This window comes from Festucalex cinctus, chromosome 1 (assembly GCF_051991245.1).
Source record: "Festucalex cinctus isolate MCC-2025b chromosome 1, RoL_Fcin_1.0, whole genome shotgun sequence".
Taxonomy (NCBI): domain Eukaryota; kingdom Metazoa; phylum Chordata; class Actinopteri; order Syngnathiformes; family Syngnathidae; genus Festucalex; species Festucalex cinctus.
In genome coordinates this window covers 25,182,722-25,200,447 of record NC_135411.1, presented here as the reverse complement: position 1 = coordinate 25,200,447, position 17,726 = coordinate 25,182,722, and the positions used below count along the sequence as shown (strand labels likewise).

Sequence of the window (17,726 nt, the reverse complement as noted above, 5' to 3'; positions counted from 1 at the left end):
CTTACACCAACCACCTTTGAAAGTAAATCCCTTCGAATTCAAGCTAAAAATCTGCAGTTAAAGCACATCTTGTTTCATTTTCAGTCTTTTGTGTGTGTGTGTGTGTGTGTGTGTGTGTGTGTGTGTGGTGTTTAGGGCCAAAAAGATGAGCATTGTGTTGATGTCCCAATATTTATGGACCTCACTGTACAAATGTGCCCCCCCCCCCAAAAAATAAATAAATAAATAAATAAATAAATAAAATAAAACAACAACAAAAAACTTTGCTGTAAATATCATACAACTAAATAATACAAATTCTAAAAGTCCATCTAAAAACTGTGTTGTCATTTTCAGTCTACAGCAAGCAACAAAATGGCCGCCCCCTGATGAATTTATTCATTCATTCAACATTCACTGTCTATGTTTAGGAGATTAACGGCAGATGGGATGAAGGACTTTTGAGTACTGGCGAAGTTTTACTTTCAGGGGCATTTCTTGCAGGCCTAAGAGAGAATTCCTTTGGTAGATCATAATTTTTTTATTTTTTTTAATAATGGTTCTTTTTGCCCCGTTATCTGTAAACAAATTGTGCCTGAGTGCCTCTGGTGTGTTCTCATAATTTTCAGTTCCAGTTGAAGCTGTTTTTGTCTTTTCCAGACAGCAACTTGCACCCACAGATAGAGGAACATGTTCAAAGGCTTTCAATAAAAGTGTGATTTTAAGCTTTGAGTTCAAAAACAGTTTCAAGGTTTGTAAGTCTCAATAACTTCCACCATGTTTTTTTTATTTGTGTATTTAACAAAAGCTCTGTGTGTGTGTGTGTGCCTTGAACTGACTAATAAAGTTTTTTTTAATGAAACAAAATGGCTGCACATTTCTTTTTAATGAGTGTTACAGAGGCATGTAGTTGCACTTTTTTTTTTAACCACGTCCTTGTAAAAGCCTGAAATGAATCAACTCCTGAAATGCCATCCTTCAGGTCACTATCATTTCTCAGCATCCAAAAATACTCCATTATCGGACTTGAGCTCACCGCACCGCACGCTCGTGACGTGCGGAGTGAGACGTACCGCACAATATCTCTTTGTTTTGTTAGGATCAAGTTTTTCGAGTTACCCAAAACTATGTACTGGGTTAAGTTTCACATGACGTACTCACACTGGAGTCCAACATGTTCGTCTTTAATAACGTGGAGTACATTTGTGGTTTGTGATTTTGACATAAAGGCATACATTTGGGTCCGTAAAGAAAATTAGCTTTGCTGTTCACAAAAACATATGTTAGGTTCACTTATGACAGAATTGTCTTTTGTGTTTACAAAATACATATTTTAGGTTAATTGAAAACTTAAGACTTAAAAAACAAATCATTAATTGAAGATGCTAAATTGTGTTTGATGTTTAAAAAAAACATGTTTGACACAAAACTGCCTTTGATATCCATAGAAATGTTATGTATTTAGCTTTTAATAGCAAGGCATGCATAGGTCCATTTAAAAATCAAAATGGTCTTTGACATTTACAGAAATGTGTATATTAGGTCCATTAAACCTCCTGAATTGTCGTTTATGTTTACAGAACTTAGGTTAACTGAGGACTGATCTCGTTTCTTGGTGTTCATACATTGAAGACTCGAAACCATCTTTGATGTTGAATGCTCACTGATAATTGAATTGTCATTGATGTTAACAAAAATTGCAAGTTAGGTCCATTAAATCATCTAAATTGCCAAATGTTTATGAGAATTGTTAAGTTCAACACTGACTCCAAATTGCCTTTGATGTTTATAAAAACATGCACACTGTTCATTGAAGATTGAAGATGGTCTTTGATGTAAAAAAACAAAACAAAAACACTCGGCTCATTGAAAAACATCTTTGATGATTACCAACGCATACATTTGGTTCCCTGAAGACGGGTGATTAAAAAAAAAAAAAAAAAAAAAAAAGACTAATTGATGTTTACAAAAATGTGTACATTTGGTTCACTAAAGACTACGTTTGTTGATGTTTAAACATGTACGCTAGGTTCATTGAAGACTTTACTGTCTTTGATGACTGAAAAATGATCTTTAATATTTGGATAATTGGTTGCATGTCTTTGATGTTTGCAAAAACATGCACGTTGGCGTCCCTAAATCAGAGGTGTCCAAATCTAGTCCTGGACGGCCACTCTTCTGCATGTTTTAGATGTTTTCCTCCTCCAACACACCTGAGTCAAATATTCAGCTCATCAGCAAGCGCTACAGACGCCAGACGCCGATCCTGATCATTTGACTCAAGGGTGTGTGCTTCGGTTCATTGAGGCCAAAAAGTCTATGGATGAAAAACGCACACACTTGAAGGCAAATTGTTCTTCGTGTAATTGTGAGTGTGCATGCTTGTGTACGTCTGTGCCAGTTCTAGGATTGACAGGCCATTATTAGAGGGTCTCTCGCCTCTCACCGTCAGCTGATCTGACCTGTTTTGGTTTTACCAGCTTAGCTCACATTGTATTCCATGACTCAATTTCTGACATATGATTAATTCCGAGTTTAGAAACAAGGATTTTTTAAATGACGCGTCTGACCGACGCAACTCGCTTGTCAACTTCCTTTTCGGTTAACGCAAGAGGAATGCGAGATGACTTGGCCACACAAGAGTTGGCATTGTTGAGTTCTTTTTTACGTGTGAGTCACCCCACCCTGCGATTAAGCTTTTAGGATGCCTTTTTCTGATTGACAGCTGGTATTTTTCGCTTGGCAACATCAACCGCCTCGATGGCGTAAACTACAATACACTCAACATCAATGCCCAAAAAAGTCGACAAACTCGTGACAGTCGTAGCTTGCGCTTTGCCAATAACTGCAAGGAATCATCATACCGATCATGTCACTTCGGCTTGCCTCAATTAAGGTACCGAAGATACTCGGTTGCCCGAAAAACTTTGAGCCACTCTGAAGTAATTGGCATCATTTAAACTAAGCATTTGAAAGCATCTCAGATGGATTTCTGTGATTCACTTTATTTTGGAGTCAGCCAGCCGTCCCTCAAACATCTCCGCTTCAAAAATGCCCCTAAATACCCCTTAACTGGAGCATGTAAGAGGGAGCACATAACTTCTATTCACTTTAGAGTCTATCTTAACATTCAATTTCAAAATGGTCTATTCCGCCAAGCCTGCCCGGTGTCTCAGGTCAGCTGACCAGTTGATGCTAGAGGGTTCAAAGTTTAAGCTGGAGCTTAGAGGGGACAGACCCTTTTCTATTGCTGGTCTCAAACGATGGCACAACCAGGTGCACGTCAAAATAAGCAGCCTCATGATTCATTTGCGAAACTCATTTTTCTTGCTTGGCTTTTAACACAGCTCAACACTCAGCCCTCGTTTTAGCGTCTCATATTATTTTAAATTTGTTATTTAATGTTTCTAAAATTCAATTTGGATTTCTGTACAGTAAAATTTGGTGGTTCCACTATTTTGCAGTGTTTATTATTTGGGCCAGTTAAAACTCAATTTTGTTCTGTTCTATTTGGGATGTAATTCCAAACACTGTCAATTTACAAGTTGATGAACAAAATCAGGAAGTAGCTGCATTTCAAGTACAGCCTCGTTTTTGCTGAACATTATTGAATGTTAAATTCTCTTCAGTCCGGATTTTTATGCCTACAAAAGCATCGGCTGTAGATTTATTTTTATAATGTGCATCTTTGGGCATGATTATTGAAGTATATTGTGAGATTATAAGTTATGTTTGTTAGTTTGTAAAAATAAAAAATATACTACTACTACTACTACTACTACTACTACCACTACTACTACTACTACTAATAATAATAATAATAATAATAATAATTGTGGGATATAAATTAAACCGCAAAATCCATCTGTTTTTATCCATTTCATAGGGCAGCCATTTTTTCTTATATCGTCACCTGCTGTTGAGATAACAATGACATCACAGTGCCTAAGGGCTCAGCCTGCGAATACCACAACCAAACCCCCCAAAAAGTTGATTTGTGACTGGTTGTTGAGTCATGTTTTTTTTTCAGCAGCAGTTGTTTTTAAAAATGCTCTCAATAAAATTGAGCTGAGGATTCATTTGAGGGTTTGGTTTCGGGTTAGGGATGGGGCTGACATTTTTTTTTTTTTTTTCATTTTCCCTCAGGTGTCACGTACGTTCCTAACACTTCACCTAGTTTGATGTAATTGAGGATTAGTATTACAAGCGATAATTATCTAACGATAGCATTAAAAAAAAAAAAAAAAGCTGGATAGTATCATGGCAATTATCATTAATTATAAAATATGACTAAGTAGGAAAATCACCCATATGTAATAAGGAGATGTTAATCCCACTTCCCTCTAATGTGGAGTCAATTTGTGAGTGTTTTTGATACTTTCTTGATATTGCTGCGTGCACACAAGAACGCTTGAATAGTCAGCGTGACTGCATGGAATTAAAAAAAAAAAAAAAAAAAAAGAAGCTCCTGTGTCATTTCGCAAGGGCTCGTTTGCATTTTGGCATGAGGAGGAAATGAAAAAACACCTTACAGGCAGGCGTGTTCTTTCTAACTGCCACACCTTAGCGCAGCATCATGGGTAGTGTGGGCGCATATTTAAGGAGTGCACCTGCTTTCCACTCTTATTCTCTCACTCCAAGGAAAAGGAAAAAGGACGCATTTAAGACGACTTTATTAAAAACTTCTAAAACTCAGGTAAGCCTCTCCAAGTTTACTTTTAGACCACATTGTATTATTTACGTAGCGAAATGTTTTGTTTTGGGGTTGTTGTTTTTTTTTAACAAATACTGACATTCTGGAAATATATTTTGACAGCAGATGTACAAAATTAAGTAGCTTAAAATTAAAGAATTGTGTACTTTGATCTGAAATACAAAAAGAGTTGGTCTAAAGTGCGTACAATTCTTGGAATTTAAAAAATGTCAACTTTAAAGTCTGGTTAAAGGTCTTTTATTGGAATGACATATTGTCGCAATGTATGCCGAAATGTATAAATTGTGTACTTATATCCAAAATACAAAGAAGCCCTCCTCGGGTTGCTAAATTTGGAAGTTTATTTATTTATTTATTTTCAGATTGTGAACTTTACATCATGATTAAGGAAAATCTTCAAGAATATACTGTCACTGCCCAATGGAAATCTCAAAATTTTGTGACTGAAATACAGAGATCCTGGCAAGGGTTGCAAAATTCTGAGAGTTTGTTTAAAATTGTGAACTTTACAACTCCATTACCAGTAATTCGTTTTAAAAGAATTACCACGGATATTTTGTCATCGCCTAATAGAAATAACATTTTGAAATTTTATGAATTGTGAACCTTTTTTTCTGAAATGACAATAAGTCTGATTCAAGTTGCAAAATTCAATATTTTTTACAAACTGTGAACTTTACATCACAATTCCATCAGAATTGCCTTGAATATATTGTCGCCGCCTAATAGAAATGATCACATTTTGTGAATCTGAAATATTATCACAGTCTGCCTGTGGCTGCTAAATTTGGGAGGATTTTTTTTTTAAGTTGAAAACTATACATCATGATTAAGAGAAATTTATGAGAATAACCAGGAATATATTTGGTGTTGCCCAAAAGAAATCTCTGAAATTTAGGAATCTGAAATACACAGAATGCAAACCTCTGTGTCATCATGATGTGGGGGAATGCATGGGAATCACCAGAAATGTTTTTCTCGTAACAGAAATCGCATGTACATTTTATGAATTTTACTTTTGTCCGAAATGCGACAGATTAGAAATCCACGCCTCTTTGAATGTAAATTTTCAACTAGGTCATAAATTGCTTCGTAAATATTATCCATGTATTATCAATTTAGGATTATTTGAAGCAAATGTTGACATGCTGGAAATACATTTGAAGTGAGAAATTACATCCTTCTTCTCATTTAACAGTTTAGAATGTATCGAAGACTGTTCCTGGTGGGAGCCATGTTGGCTGTTTTGGCACTTCCGGCTGTGCGAGGAACAGAACATTTGACTTTCGACAACGCCGTGATGGTTTGTATTCTTCTTCTCGTTAATGCAAAACTGACTTTCATAATCACCAAAAAAAAAAAAAAAAGTATATTGAGAATCACCGAAGACTATGTTCTTGGATTTTTACCAACAATACATAAGTTAGTTGCGTAGAAGACTAAATTTCCTTAAGGTCTTCAAAAAGTGGGGTTTTTTTTTTTTTTTTGTTGTTGTTTGGTTTGATGCCACCAAAAATGGTTTACTAGGTTCACTAAAGACAACATATTCAAAATTTTCAGCGCAACAAAGCCCAAGACTCAAAATTATGGCGCTTCCTGTTTTGTTTTGTTTTTTTGCAAAACTTTCCGACTTGCTTTCAGCAAATGATTAAAGGCAAACCTTTGCATGGTCTTCTCCAGGCAAACGTCACCCGAGAAGGCTGCGACGTCACCAATCTGTGTCTGGAGAATCCGGACAACTGCAGCCCTGTGAACAACACCGGCTGTCTGTTCACGTCCTTGAACGCGGACCCGCCCATGTCTTCCGATGGCTTCAATCTGTCCGTCAGTCTCAGCGGAAACTCCGCGGATTTAATCGCCTTTGGACTCACACAGAACTTCACTACGGTGAGAGGCGACAAGGAACATGAAACAATATCAGGTTGCAAGCCAAAAGAAATTGACAAGAATATTTTGATGGAACCAAGTAGAGATCACGTAGTGGCAAATTTGCGTTCACCTTGAGATGTCAAATAAATACTTAACTTTCTAACAACATTGAGGGCAACTAAAGGAAATTAAGTACATATGAAAGCACACAATGGAAAAGAATCTGAAATACAATGAAGTTTGCCTAATGTTGCCAAATTCCAGGAATCTTTAAAAATGATGACGTTTGCATCATCATTCTGTGAATCCAAAATACAAAGACACTCACAAAGGGTTGCCAAATTTGGTCAAAGAGTCGACATTTTTAACTTTCCGTCATCAAGAGGGGAAATTTATGGGAATTATCAGAATATTTTTTTTTAATAATCCCCCCACCCCTCCCACCCCCAAACTGCAAAAATGTAAGGAATTATGTTAAATTGTGAACTTAATAGCATGATGACAAGGAATTAATGGGAATTACATGTTGTTTCCGCCCAATAGAAATCACTTATCGAAACATTTGGGACTTGCGTAGTTTTATCGGAACCAAGAAAAAAGCCAGCCTAGTGTTGCCAGATTCTGGGAATTTTAGCAATTATGAACTTTTCACCATCTTTCGAACAGTTGTCTTAAAACCAGTTTTGGTGATCATGAATTAACTCATCGGTCTTTGTCGTCAAACAGAGCACCACCCAGCTGTTTGTCTGTGGAATCCACAACGAATCATTTTTCTTCCAAACCCTGAACAGAAGCTCGGACGGTACTCTGACGCCAAACGAGAGGGTAAGCCATCCATTCTTCCTTCTTTCCTTCCTGGAAACGAACTGTATTAAAATGTCTTGTGATCAAACAATGTTGTTGAGCTCATGTGACGGCTTCGCATGCAATTAGTGAGTCAAACAAAACCTGTTCCTGTGTCAACTCCAGCAAAAAGTGACCGCAAATCGAGAAGTTTCTCAGCAAAGTCGAAACCAAGCCTCTTGAATAACTCTTTTGGGAGTCGTTGGCAGAGCAATATTTTAGACTTCTTCAATTTCATTTCCGTGCAAATGCCTCATTCCACCAAATGTTCATTAAACCGAAGAATCCAATGAACACTAGGGCCGTAACTAACCATTATTTTAAAAAATCGACAAAGTTGTTTTTTATTTTATCGATTGATCATTAAATCGGCTCTGAGTCCTGTTGACATGAAATAACAGGAATCCTAACGAGGAGCGCCAGAGACTGAAATTGTCGTCAATTTTTTATTTTTTTTTATGGGCAAAGAAAAGTCTTGGCCAGCTCTTGCTTGATCATTAAACTCGGAAAGTAAATAAATAAATAAATAAATATGGCTAGTAGATGTCAGCAGGTCAGGTCTCTTTTGAATGACATCACCATGTTTCAAAACAATGCGGAAGCTCATGAACACGGCGTATCTTTGGAAATTCGACCATTACAAGCAGCTTGTTATTGATCAACGTGTTTGTGCCGATAAATCTGCTACAATGTGTCACAAAGGGAAGAAAAGATGACGAAGATTCTTTGAATTTAGAAGTAGAAGTAATGAATTATTACACTGGTGATTTTTGTAAATACTGTACATTCTTTTGCCATCAAAAAAACATCTTCATTGATGTTGGTATTTTATAGAAGAAAGGGACCTTTGAGGCGTCACTATAAAGAAAACAAATATTAGCGTAAAAGTTACAATTGCCATAAAATATATCTTTTCATCTTGTGGTGAAAGAAAACAGTCCAGTCTTTCATCTGGTAGTTTCTGCATTTACATAAAACACAAAATTTACACACAATACTCTAAATTGGTTGGCACTCAATAGGTTTTCTTTAAAAAAAAGAAAAAAAGATTGCACTGAGATTTTTTTCAATCATGCTTTAATTTCAGTCTCTTCATTCAAAAAAATGACATTATTTCATTTCAATTGGCAATACAGAAAATACACTTTTACAAATGTTTTTCAGTCTTTTCAAAGTAAAATGAAATATTTTCAAATATCTTATTTTTGTGGGGAAAAAAACCCATAAAGCTAATCCTGTCAGCTTTCATGGATGACAATATTAATTTATTTCAAAGATTTGTACAACTTTAAATTAAACAAAGTATCTAAGCGATGAATTGATTATCAATACATTTAGCCATTAATTTGATAAGCGATTAGTTGCTGATTAATTGATGAACTGCTGCACCTCCAATAACCACGCAGCCGATTCCATAATGTCCTCCTATTTGAGTACTCCCAGTGATTTTGGTTATAATCAAGAAAAAACATCAGCAATTATGAGCTATTTATGTTGTCATGGTTATATTTGTCCCAACAAATGCAGCTTAAGTTGTATATGGCATTAAAAATGAGCAAACTATTGAAGTAGAAGGACGGTCTATTGATTTTATTTATTTTTTTTCCGTGCAGAAGAGTTTGCCCTTGTATATAAGCTGGTGTTTTTCCCCCCAACAATATATACTGTAATGACCAGATTTACCCCCAAATTCCATAGGGTTAATTTCTATTGCCAAGATTTTTTTAGATCTACTTTGTCAGGCTAAAGTTGTAATTTTACAGAAAAGTTCAAGAAAGAAACTCAAATATCACTTTTATTGTCGTTGTAATATGCTCCGCTTTTTTTTTTTTAACAGCATGCTTGTTTGTTTTTCCTTCTGTTTCAAAATCTTTTGCAATATATGAAAAAAATAAATAAATCCCTCTTGCGATGAAGTTGGATTGGCCTCAAGATGGTTTAGTTTGCTTTTCGCACCTCCCCATATATGGGCATGAACATGGAAAAAAAAAAAAATTAGTGCAAATTATTTTGATGGTTTGAGAAGCACAGCAGTAAGACATCATACGCCGAGAACTTCATCCAAGTTACTTTGCAATGGAGGCCTCAAGGCTGTTTGTTCTGTTGCACAAACAAGTTTTTTTTTGTTTTTTTTGGGGACGTTCACATGACGCCTCATGTGAGCCTCACCCTTCCTAACTTCTTTCCTGACCGCGTCCTCAGACCACAACCCAGATCCGCAACAAACGGACCGGGACCCTCATCCAGTGTGAATTTATCATTCCAAATGTGGACACAAGCATGATGGGCGAGACCCGGGACGGCACCACGGCCGTTGTCGTTGCGGGAGATGGAACGGTGAATCCAACCTCTGGTTAGTGCCGTGCCTTTTTTTTTTTTTTTTTTAAATTGGTTGTTTCACACTTGTAGTTTGACAAACAGGTTCATAAACAATGCAATGTTAGAACCCAGACCACGCCTCGCAGCAGCTCTTAGACCAGTTGATTTGGTTTGGACCTGTGAGCTTTTATCATTGAGGGACCGGTAGGACAATTACAGGGAATAGATCAATGCCGCCTAATAGAAATCATCTAGTTCCACATTTTGTTCATACTAAATTCAAAGAAACATGTTCTATGGTCACAAAATGTTATGAGTTTTTGCGATTTCCAACATTCCGTCATTATTGAGGAATTTACTTATGGGAAGTACAAGGAAGAAATTGTTATCACCTAATAGAAATCATGTTGTTACACTTTATGACCAAATCTTAAGGTTGCCAAATTCCATGGGTTTCTAAAACTGAGAACTTTATGAGACCATATTTGTGTACGTTACAAAAAATTGTCAGTGCCCAATAGAAATCAGGGATCTCAATAGTCAGGAAAAAAAAAGAAAAAAGACAGCACTCTGTGGTTGGCAAATTCTGTAAATTTTCAAAATTGAGAACGTTGCTTCATCACTGAAGGTTGTTCATGGTGATCAACCCAGAATGTATCTGAACGGCCCAATGGAAATCATGGATCCCCAATTTTTTACAAGTCATATATATTCAAAACACAAAAAAAAGCTTAGGGTCTCCAAATTTGAATAATTTTCCAAATTGTGAATATTATACAATCGTGAAGGGAATTTATGGCAATGAGCAAGAACATGTTGTCATGCAATAGAAATCTCTAAGAGTCTAAGTGCAAGTGTGAAAGCTTTTTACAGTACATAAGTGAAGGGATTCCTGTCTTCAAAGTATCTAAAGTACTCGTGTTTCTGACCTCTTCAGGGCTAACCGACACTTTCAGACTCCTTCTGTTCACCGAACAAGCAGTGAACCTAACCAACGCTGCAGGCACAGTCACCGAACCCGCCCCCACCCCCACCCCCACCCCCATCCCTCCACAAACTCTGGGCATCAATCGGGAGGGCTGCGGAAACACTAAACTGTGCGTGGAGTCACCGGACAACTGTAACCCTGAGAACGACATCCCATGTTTGTTCGCGTCCTTGGACACGACAGATGCCACGATGGATACCACCTTCAACATCTCGACGGAGCTCGTCAGACGGTCATCCGTACAGTCCACAAGATACATCGCCATAGGACTCACGAGAAGTCTGTCAGAGGTGAGACACAACCTGGGATCGCCGACTGTTCGGAATCAAATGCGGTGCTGAGATTTGGTGATTTTTACCAAAAAATGATTTACGAATAATTTATCAGAATTGGAAGGATTTTGGTGTCCAATAGAAATCTCCAAATTTAGTCAGCCAAAAAAACACAAAAGACCACCTTGTGTCGCAGAAATATGGGAGTTGAAAGAACAATTGTGAACTTTCCGTTTATTAGGGAAATATATGTAAACCAGGAAAACTTTGGTCCTGCCCAATCGAAACGTCCAATTTTTTTAAATTGGAAACCTGCGATTGGCTGGCAACCAGTCCAGGGTGTACCCCGCCTGCAGAGCCAGCTGAGATAGGCTCCAGCACCCTCTGCGACCATTTGAGGAATAGGCGGTCAAGAAAATGAATGGACGGACGGATGGATAAAATCTGAAACACAAAAAAAAAAAGCCTGTCAAGGGTTGCAAAAATATGAGAAGTGTTTGATTTTTTTGTTTTTTAATTACTGAACTTCAAGTAATGATTCAGGGCAATTCATGGAAATCACCAGGAATATTTTGTTTCGGCCCAACAGAAATCACATATCTCAAAATTTTGCGCAATGCAGTTTTCTCCGAAATACAATGAAACCGATCTGGAAGCCAAAATTTGGGATTTATTATTATTATTTTTTATTGTGGACTTTACATTATTATTCAGGGAAATGTATGGGAATTACTTGGAATGTTTTGTTTCCACCCAGCAGAAATCACATCACATCGCAAAATTTGATGAATTGACATCGCAAAATTTGATGAATTGCGTAGCTTTAAATGAACAAGGGAGTTTACCTACATGCAAAAACATGTTTTTTAATTTGTTTACCGTCAACAAAACATAGATCTCCAAATTGCAGCAATTAGTTTTTTCTTAATCCAAAATACAAAAGGATTTTTATTTTGAAACTGTGAACTTTACATCAAAACTAAAAGGGAGCACAACCAGGAAAAGGTTTTCGCCCAACAGAAATCTCCAAGGCCATCTAGGGTTGCAAAACTCTGGCATTTTTTTGTTTGTTTATTTACTTTCCGTCATGAGCAGAATTTCATCCATCCATTGCATTTCAGACTGCTGACCAGGAAGCAAGACACGCCACCACCCACTTAACATATTTCTATTGTGTCTCCTCAGGGTGTCACCAATCTTTTCATCTGCGGCAGAAACAGCAGCGACAACTCGGCTGTATTCCTCACAGCGGACCGAAACAACACAGATAATTCAATCACTTTAGTGGACAGGGTGAGGCTTCCGATTGACTTCCACATAATTATTATCTATCAGATGGTGGGGTGCGAGCAAGTTCCAAGTCTTACTTTCAAAATTCAAGCAAGTCCCAAGTTACTGCTATAAAAACCAAGCAAGTTGAGTCCTTACCAAATATATTTTCTAAAAAAATCAAGCCATTACAAGTCCCAAGTCCTAAAATTGCCGACTTAAGTCCAGCTCAAGTTAAGTCATGTGACTACAGTGATTCAGGTCCCACACCTCTGGTGTCAACAGCTCGTACTGGCTCCCTGGCAAATCCACATTTGCCCTTAATTAGACGCCATTTTGTCTAAATGTACACCATGCCTGCTCTTTCTCTGCCTTCCTAGCAAGTGGACAATGTCCGTGTCCTCGTGGATGGTACGTCCACCCAGTGTAAATTCGACATCGTCGGCATAAATTCCACTGCCAGCAGACAGACTGTCACAGGAATCCGTCAATTTATCGTGTTAGGAACTGGGCCAGCCATACAAGGAAGTAAGTGAGACACTCGAACCCGTTGGTCATGACAATGAAGACATTCCTCACCCCTGTTTCCTTCCTCCAGATAACATTGATACGCTCTCCGTCACTGAAACAAGCCCAATCTTGGACATCACAGACGCCGGCGCCAACGTCGTCGTTATACCGGTGGTTTCGAACATCTTGAACATCTCCCGGGAAGGCTGCGGCACCGCCAATCTGTGTCTGGAGACGCCAGACAACTGCAACCCCTTGACGCAACCCATGTGTCAGTTCGCGTCGAGCAATTTCACCCTGTCCAGCAACGATGTTTTCGACATGACCGTCAGACTAAGCGGATATTCCATGGGATACATGGCACTCGGACTGTCTCGGAGTCGGAATTTATCAGAGGTGAGGCAAACCGCCTATCAGATGGCGTGGAACCAGAGGGAGGCGGTAGAAAACTGGTGTTGACCGCCACATTTTTTTCCCCTCCATTTATTCACAGGGCACAAGCACAATTATCGCCTGTGGAAACGACACTGGCGAAGTCTTCCTCAGAACCTTCACCAGAAACAATGTGGACGGCACTTTTACTGCAATTAACAGGGTGAGGTTTCCACTTGGCACTTGCCCATTGCTATCTCCTCATATAGCTACATTGTCATTTTTCCTCTCTCAAAGAAGACCAGAACCAGTAAATTAAAGGTCCTACAGCGGTGGTCGTTCTTAACCTTGTTGGAGGTGATGAAGCCCACTTTTGCAAGGCTGACACTTGCACGATTTTGTGGCACGAATTGGCAGGACTTGAGTCGTGCCAGTGCGCAAGCTAGTAGTAAAGTGGCGTGAAGTGTGCGTAAACCCGTCGTGACTGCGTGCCATGTTGGGGCAAAAATTTTGAAATGTTCAAAATTTTTGTCATGACAAAATTTCGCGACCGGGTCGTGAACTTTGCGCAAACTGTTCGTGAACTCGTCGGGATGATGCTGGAAGGATACGCGCCAGTGCATTGCAGTGCGCGCCATACCAAGACTGTCACGAAGTGCCACGAATAGTTCGCGAACAGCTCACGTCGAGTTATATGCCAGTTCATGCCCCAAACGGCACGACTTGCCACGTGTCAGCCTTGTATTTCCTATACGCATTCACCGAACCCTTCCATATTTTATTTATTTATTTTTCCCTAAATTGAAGACAGTTTACTGGTGAGCAAAATGAACAGGGAGAGTAGCCTTTAAAATAACCACCGCTGCTTTCTTAAGATGGGACCCAGGGGCAGCAGAAACAATGAAAACAGCAAATACCCCAGAATTGAACCCTGTGGAACACCATACGTTCCTTATACATATGTGAATTCTTATGGCACATATTCATCCGACCATTTTCGTTTGTGCTCGGCGTAGTTAATATGAAGCGATTACAATGAAGAAATCACACAAAGTACCATCACAACAGTCAAGTCGACTACTGAGTGCACCAAATTCTCCGCAGCACAAATAGGCCAAGCAATGTAGCGTGATCACCTGCAGTCAATCATATGAGTCAGTGTGTCTTGACCTCCGCCAATCCTCTGAGACTGCCTTACCGAACCCCCAGGGTTTGATCGAACCAAAGTTTATAACCACTGTCCTCAAGTAAGTTTCCTAAAGTTGAACAGCAGCTCCCGTGGATCAACAATAAATTTGTCAACTCAATACTTTAAGGTCAACTTTCTTGAACTTTGAGAGATGATTAAGCCACTAGCTGGATTGGTAAATTACCCAATAAACGAGCCCCCCAAAAAGTCCAGAGGGTACGGTTTCTAAACCGCTGGAGAGTTTTAGTTCCCAACACGGTCAGTAATTTATTTGCTGTGGTCCGAACACTTCATTGGTCCTCTAAAAGTGCCCAGAAGTGTTCCTTGACAGTGTCAAGTAGCCCACCCCCCAAAACCCCAGCAAATTAAGTAGCATACCCCAGAACTAAAGTTAAACGACAGTTCCAACAGCCAAGACACTAAATTGGTCCACCAAAAATGCAAACTGTAAAGATCCTGAACTTTTCAAGTAGACCACCCGCTCGCAGGGTCAGAAACTTACCAGAGAATTAAAGCCAGGTTGTTTGCTGCTTATTGCTACAAAAAAAAAAAAAAAACTATGTTGTCCAATGCATGTTCTTCACAACCCTCCCAACACCACTTTCTGTCCGCAGAGCGTGAGCAATGCCATCGTCGGGGTGTCAAGCAGGTCCATTGAATGCCAGTTCACCATCAACGATTTAAACGCAGTGGATGCCAGGGAGACCAACGGAACCATTGCACAGGTTTTCCTAGCAAACGGAACGTTGACGACCGGAGGTGAGTTCAAAGACGCTCAACTAAAAGTAAGCATGGAGATGTTTTGGAGGGTTTCACCTCTGTTATCATCACTTTTCAGGTGTTCTCGATGCTTTGAATATCCTTTTGACTGAGCAGTTGAACCTTACCTCAGTCACTGGTGAGATTATCACCGTTGCTCCAAGTGGCAACGGGGCTGAAAGGAACAGTGGTGGTAAGTCAAGATTGCATTTTTCATGGGTCTTGGGCAGGGGGGATTTCATGGGGGTGGGATTTTGAGCATCACAGCAGTTTTCTGTTGTTGCTCCTCATGTTCTGACACAAGCACAATAGTATTAAGTATGCCAACATTCTAAAAACAGTTGGGCCAAAAATGGCCCGACTCAACAAGTTATTTAACGCAGAAAGGGTCGTATTAAATTAATAACCCACAAAGCAACCCAATTTCTTCGGTTGTTTGGTAGTTATTCTTTTGAACCAACTTTTTGAGTTAATTGAATAACCCAATTGAATTGAGTCAAAAATTAACTGACCCAAAGTTTTTGAGTTATTTATATTTGCCAATGTCAATTTGTTGGGTTGTTTTGTTAGTTTGTTAGTTATTTATTTGACCATTTTGGGTTAATTGAATAACCCAATTGAATTGGGTAAAAAAATGAACCAACCCAACTTTTTCAATTATTTAACCCAAAAAGGGTACAAGTAAATTCATAACCTACAAAGCAACCATTCTTTGGGGTTTTGTGAGTTATTCATTTGACCCAATTTTTTAAGGTTGAGTGAATAACCCAAAAAGTAAAGTAAGACAGTCTCGGTGGCAAGTCATAGCAGAAATTTCCTAAAAAATGCGGCGATTCTCTTCCCCTCCCAGCCATGCTGATCCTGCTGAGCCTCGTCACATTGCTGGCTGCGTTCCGAGGCTAAGGAGAGTCAGAAACACGACGTGGCCGCCAACCGTTCCGACGACGATAGTAACAGCGCTCGCTGCACGCCTGTGAAAACACATCGTGTGTTCTGACACATTTTTTGTTTGTTTTTCTGTTTGCATGTATTCTTTTTGACTACTTAGCTGTGTAAAAAAGCGGTTTGTGTGGGATTTGCGTCGAGCTGCGACGGCTCATGTGACGGGGGCAGTCTTCATGAAAACAGCTCATTAGACTCCATTAGCCGTGTCTGGTCTGACCAGTTTGAACTGTTTGAGTTAGAAACCCAGCCCTGTTCACAATTGTTTGTTAACCGTGTTCATTTGTTATGTGCCAGCAATGTAAAGTATTTATGGATGCCTAAACAGCATGAATAAAGTTGAAACTATGAGTAACTCGAGGAGTGTTCAGACGTGATTGAATTGGTCATCACTTATGACACATACAAGGTACAAAATGTCCTCTGCAAAACCGTGAACAAAGAACAGGAACATTTTCCCTCCAGAAGCAATTCAGCTTTTACTCCTTTACACTTTCACCATTTTCAGTCGTGTAGTGTCCCTCGCAAACTTTTGAAATCGTAGCCCGGTTCCCTTTTCCATGGTTAAATTTAACATGCATATGTCTCCAGGGTAGAGCCATAAAAGGTTTCAAGAAACCATGGTTAAATTAGACACCACGTCTGCTTTGTTTGAAGCAACCATTTCATCCATTTCAATGTGTTCTTCAAATCGAGACTCAGGGATTTTTTGTTTGATTTGTACAATATTTCAACTATGCATACAGTACGAGACAGGCACCAATACATTTGAGCTATTTCCTGTAGGAGTGCCACGACAGCAAAGTTTCATAACTCCCTATGAACCACAAACCACCAATTAAACAATGCTTGCGTCATTGTGCTCCAATTAAGTTCAATCAAGAAGTCTCGCCTCACAGTGGAACGACAAATCTTCAAAATTAAGGTGAACTGCACCTGAAGCTGAAATTTGGTTCTGACGTTGTCAGACACGTCATCATTCTGTGAGGAGGTAATGTTGTCTTTGCCATTTGTTGCTGGGATTATGCAAAAAAAAAGCTCTGGCAATTCCCAGAACTATTGGTGGGAGGGCAGGGTATAAAAAAGGGCGTGTGAAAGCGCAGATCTGAAATTTACTCCTTGATTATGCAAGAGATGTCTATATGTTGATATTATAAATTATACATGTTTGGCCTTGGCTGAGGTCTGTGCAGGCTTACTTCTTGCAAGGTATATGCAGGTTGAAGGGAGCTAAAATGTCAAGCCATTTGAATTCAATCTTAGAACCCACTGCCACAAAATGTGAGCAATAGGATTGAGCAAGATGGGTTCAATTCAATCACCACAATGTAATAATAAGTTTGACATACTTGTTATATAGTGTATGAAATATTTGCATACCTACAAGCTTCCGAGCTACGTTCAAGTTTAAGACTAAGGCCATGTTGATGAAATACAAGACCGTGAATTGAGAAAATGTGTTCAGCTACTAAAACTGAATAACTGAAAACTATCATTGCAGTCTCATTCCCCTTCATCAACCAACTTTTTTGTCAAATACCAAACAAGCTTGTATCATCCGAGATTCATGCCTTGCATCATTGCACACATTGAAGCCGTGAATAAGCATATCCCTTATCTCGTTATCATATTTATATTATCTCGTTCTCTATGCTCACAAGTCACAGGACTTACTGAGCTAAGCTGGGACCTCAGCCATCA

The 17,726-nt window shown here is 39.0% G+C and overlaps 1 protein-coding gene across 3 annotated transcripts; it reads left to right on the top strand.

Moving 5' to 3' along the window:
• The first annotated feature begins 830 nt into the window (after nucleotides 1–830).
• Nucleotides 831–16,380, top strand: LOC144021272 (uncharacterized). Of its 3 annotated transcripts, none has more exons than XM_077525431.1 (13): nucleotides 831–961; nucleotides 5,892–5,996; nucleotides 6,374–6,580; nucleotides 7,289–7,387; nucleotides 9,608–9,758; nucleotides 10,662–11,002; nucleotides 12,170–12,277; nucleotides 12,634–12,781; nucleotides 12,852–13,159; nucleotides 13,257–13,358; nucleotides 14,939–15,083; nucleotides 15,163–15,276; nucleotides 15,934–16,380. In XM_077525431.1, the coding sequence occupies exons 2-13, from the start codon at nucleotides 5,898–5,900 to the stop codon at nucleotides 15,984–15,986; spliced, it is 1,875 nt and encodes a 624-aa protein (XP_077381557.1). In that variant the 5' UTR covers nucleotides 831–961; nucleotides 5,892–5,897; the 3' UTR covers nucleotides 15,987–16,380. The 3 variants fall into 3 exon arrangements, with proteins under 3 accessions (XP_077381557.1, XP_077381550.1, XP_077381541.1); XM_077525424.1 differs by having other exon boundaries at nucleotides 933–961; nucleotides 5,897–5,996; XM_077525415.1 differs by lacking the exon at nucleotides 831–961 and adding an exon at nucleotides 4,541–4,675.
• Nucleotides 16,381–17,726: the final 1,346 nt, after the last annotated feature.

Bases quoted from the DNA above. Each gene is read 5' to 3' on its own strand.
- LOC144021272 (XM_077525415.1), top strand. From the start codon at position 4,556: ATGGGTAGTGTGGGCGCATATTTAAGGAGTGCACCTGCTTTCCACTCT. The intron at 9,759-10,661 runs GTTAGTGCCGTG...TGACCTCTTCAG, and splicing joins AACGGTGAATCCAACCTCTG to GGCTAACCGACACTTTCAGA. The intron at 13,160-13,256 runs GTGAGGCAAACC...ATTTATTCACAG, and splicing joins GGAGTCGGAATTTATCAGAG to GGCACAAGCACAATTATCGC.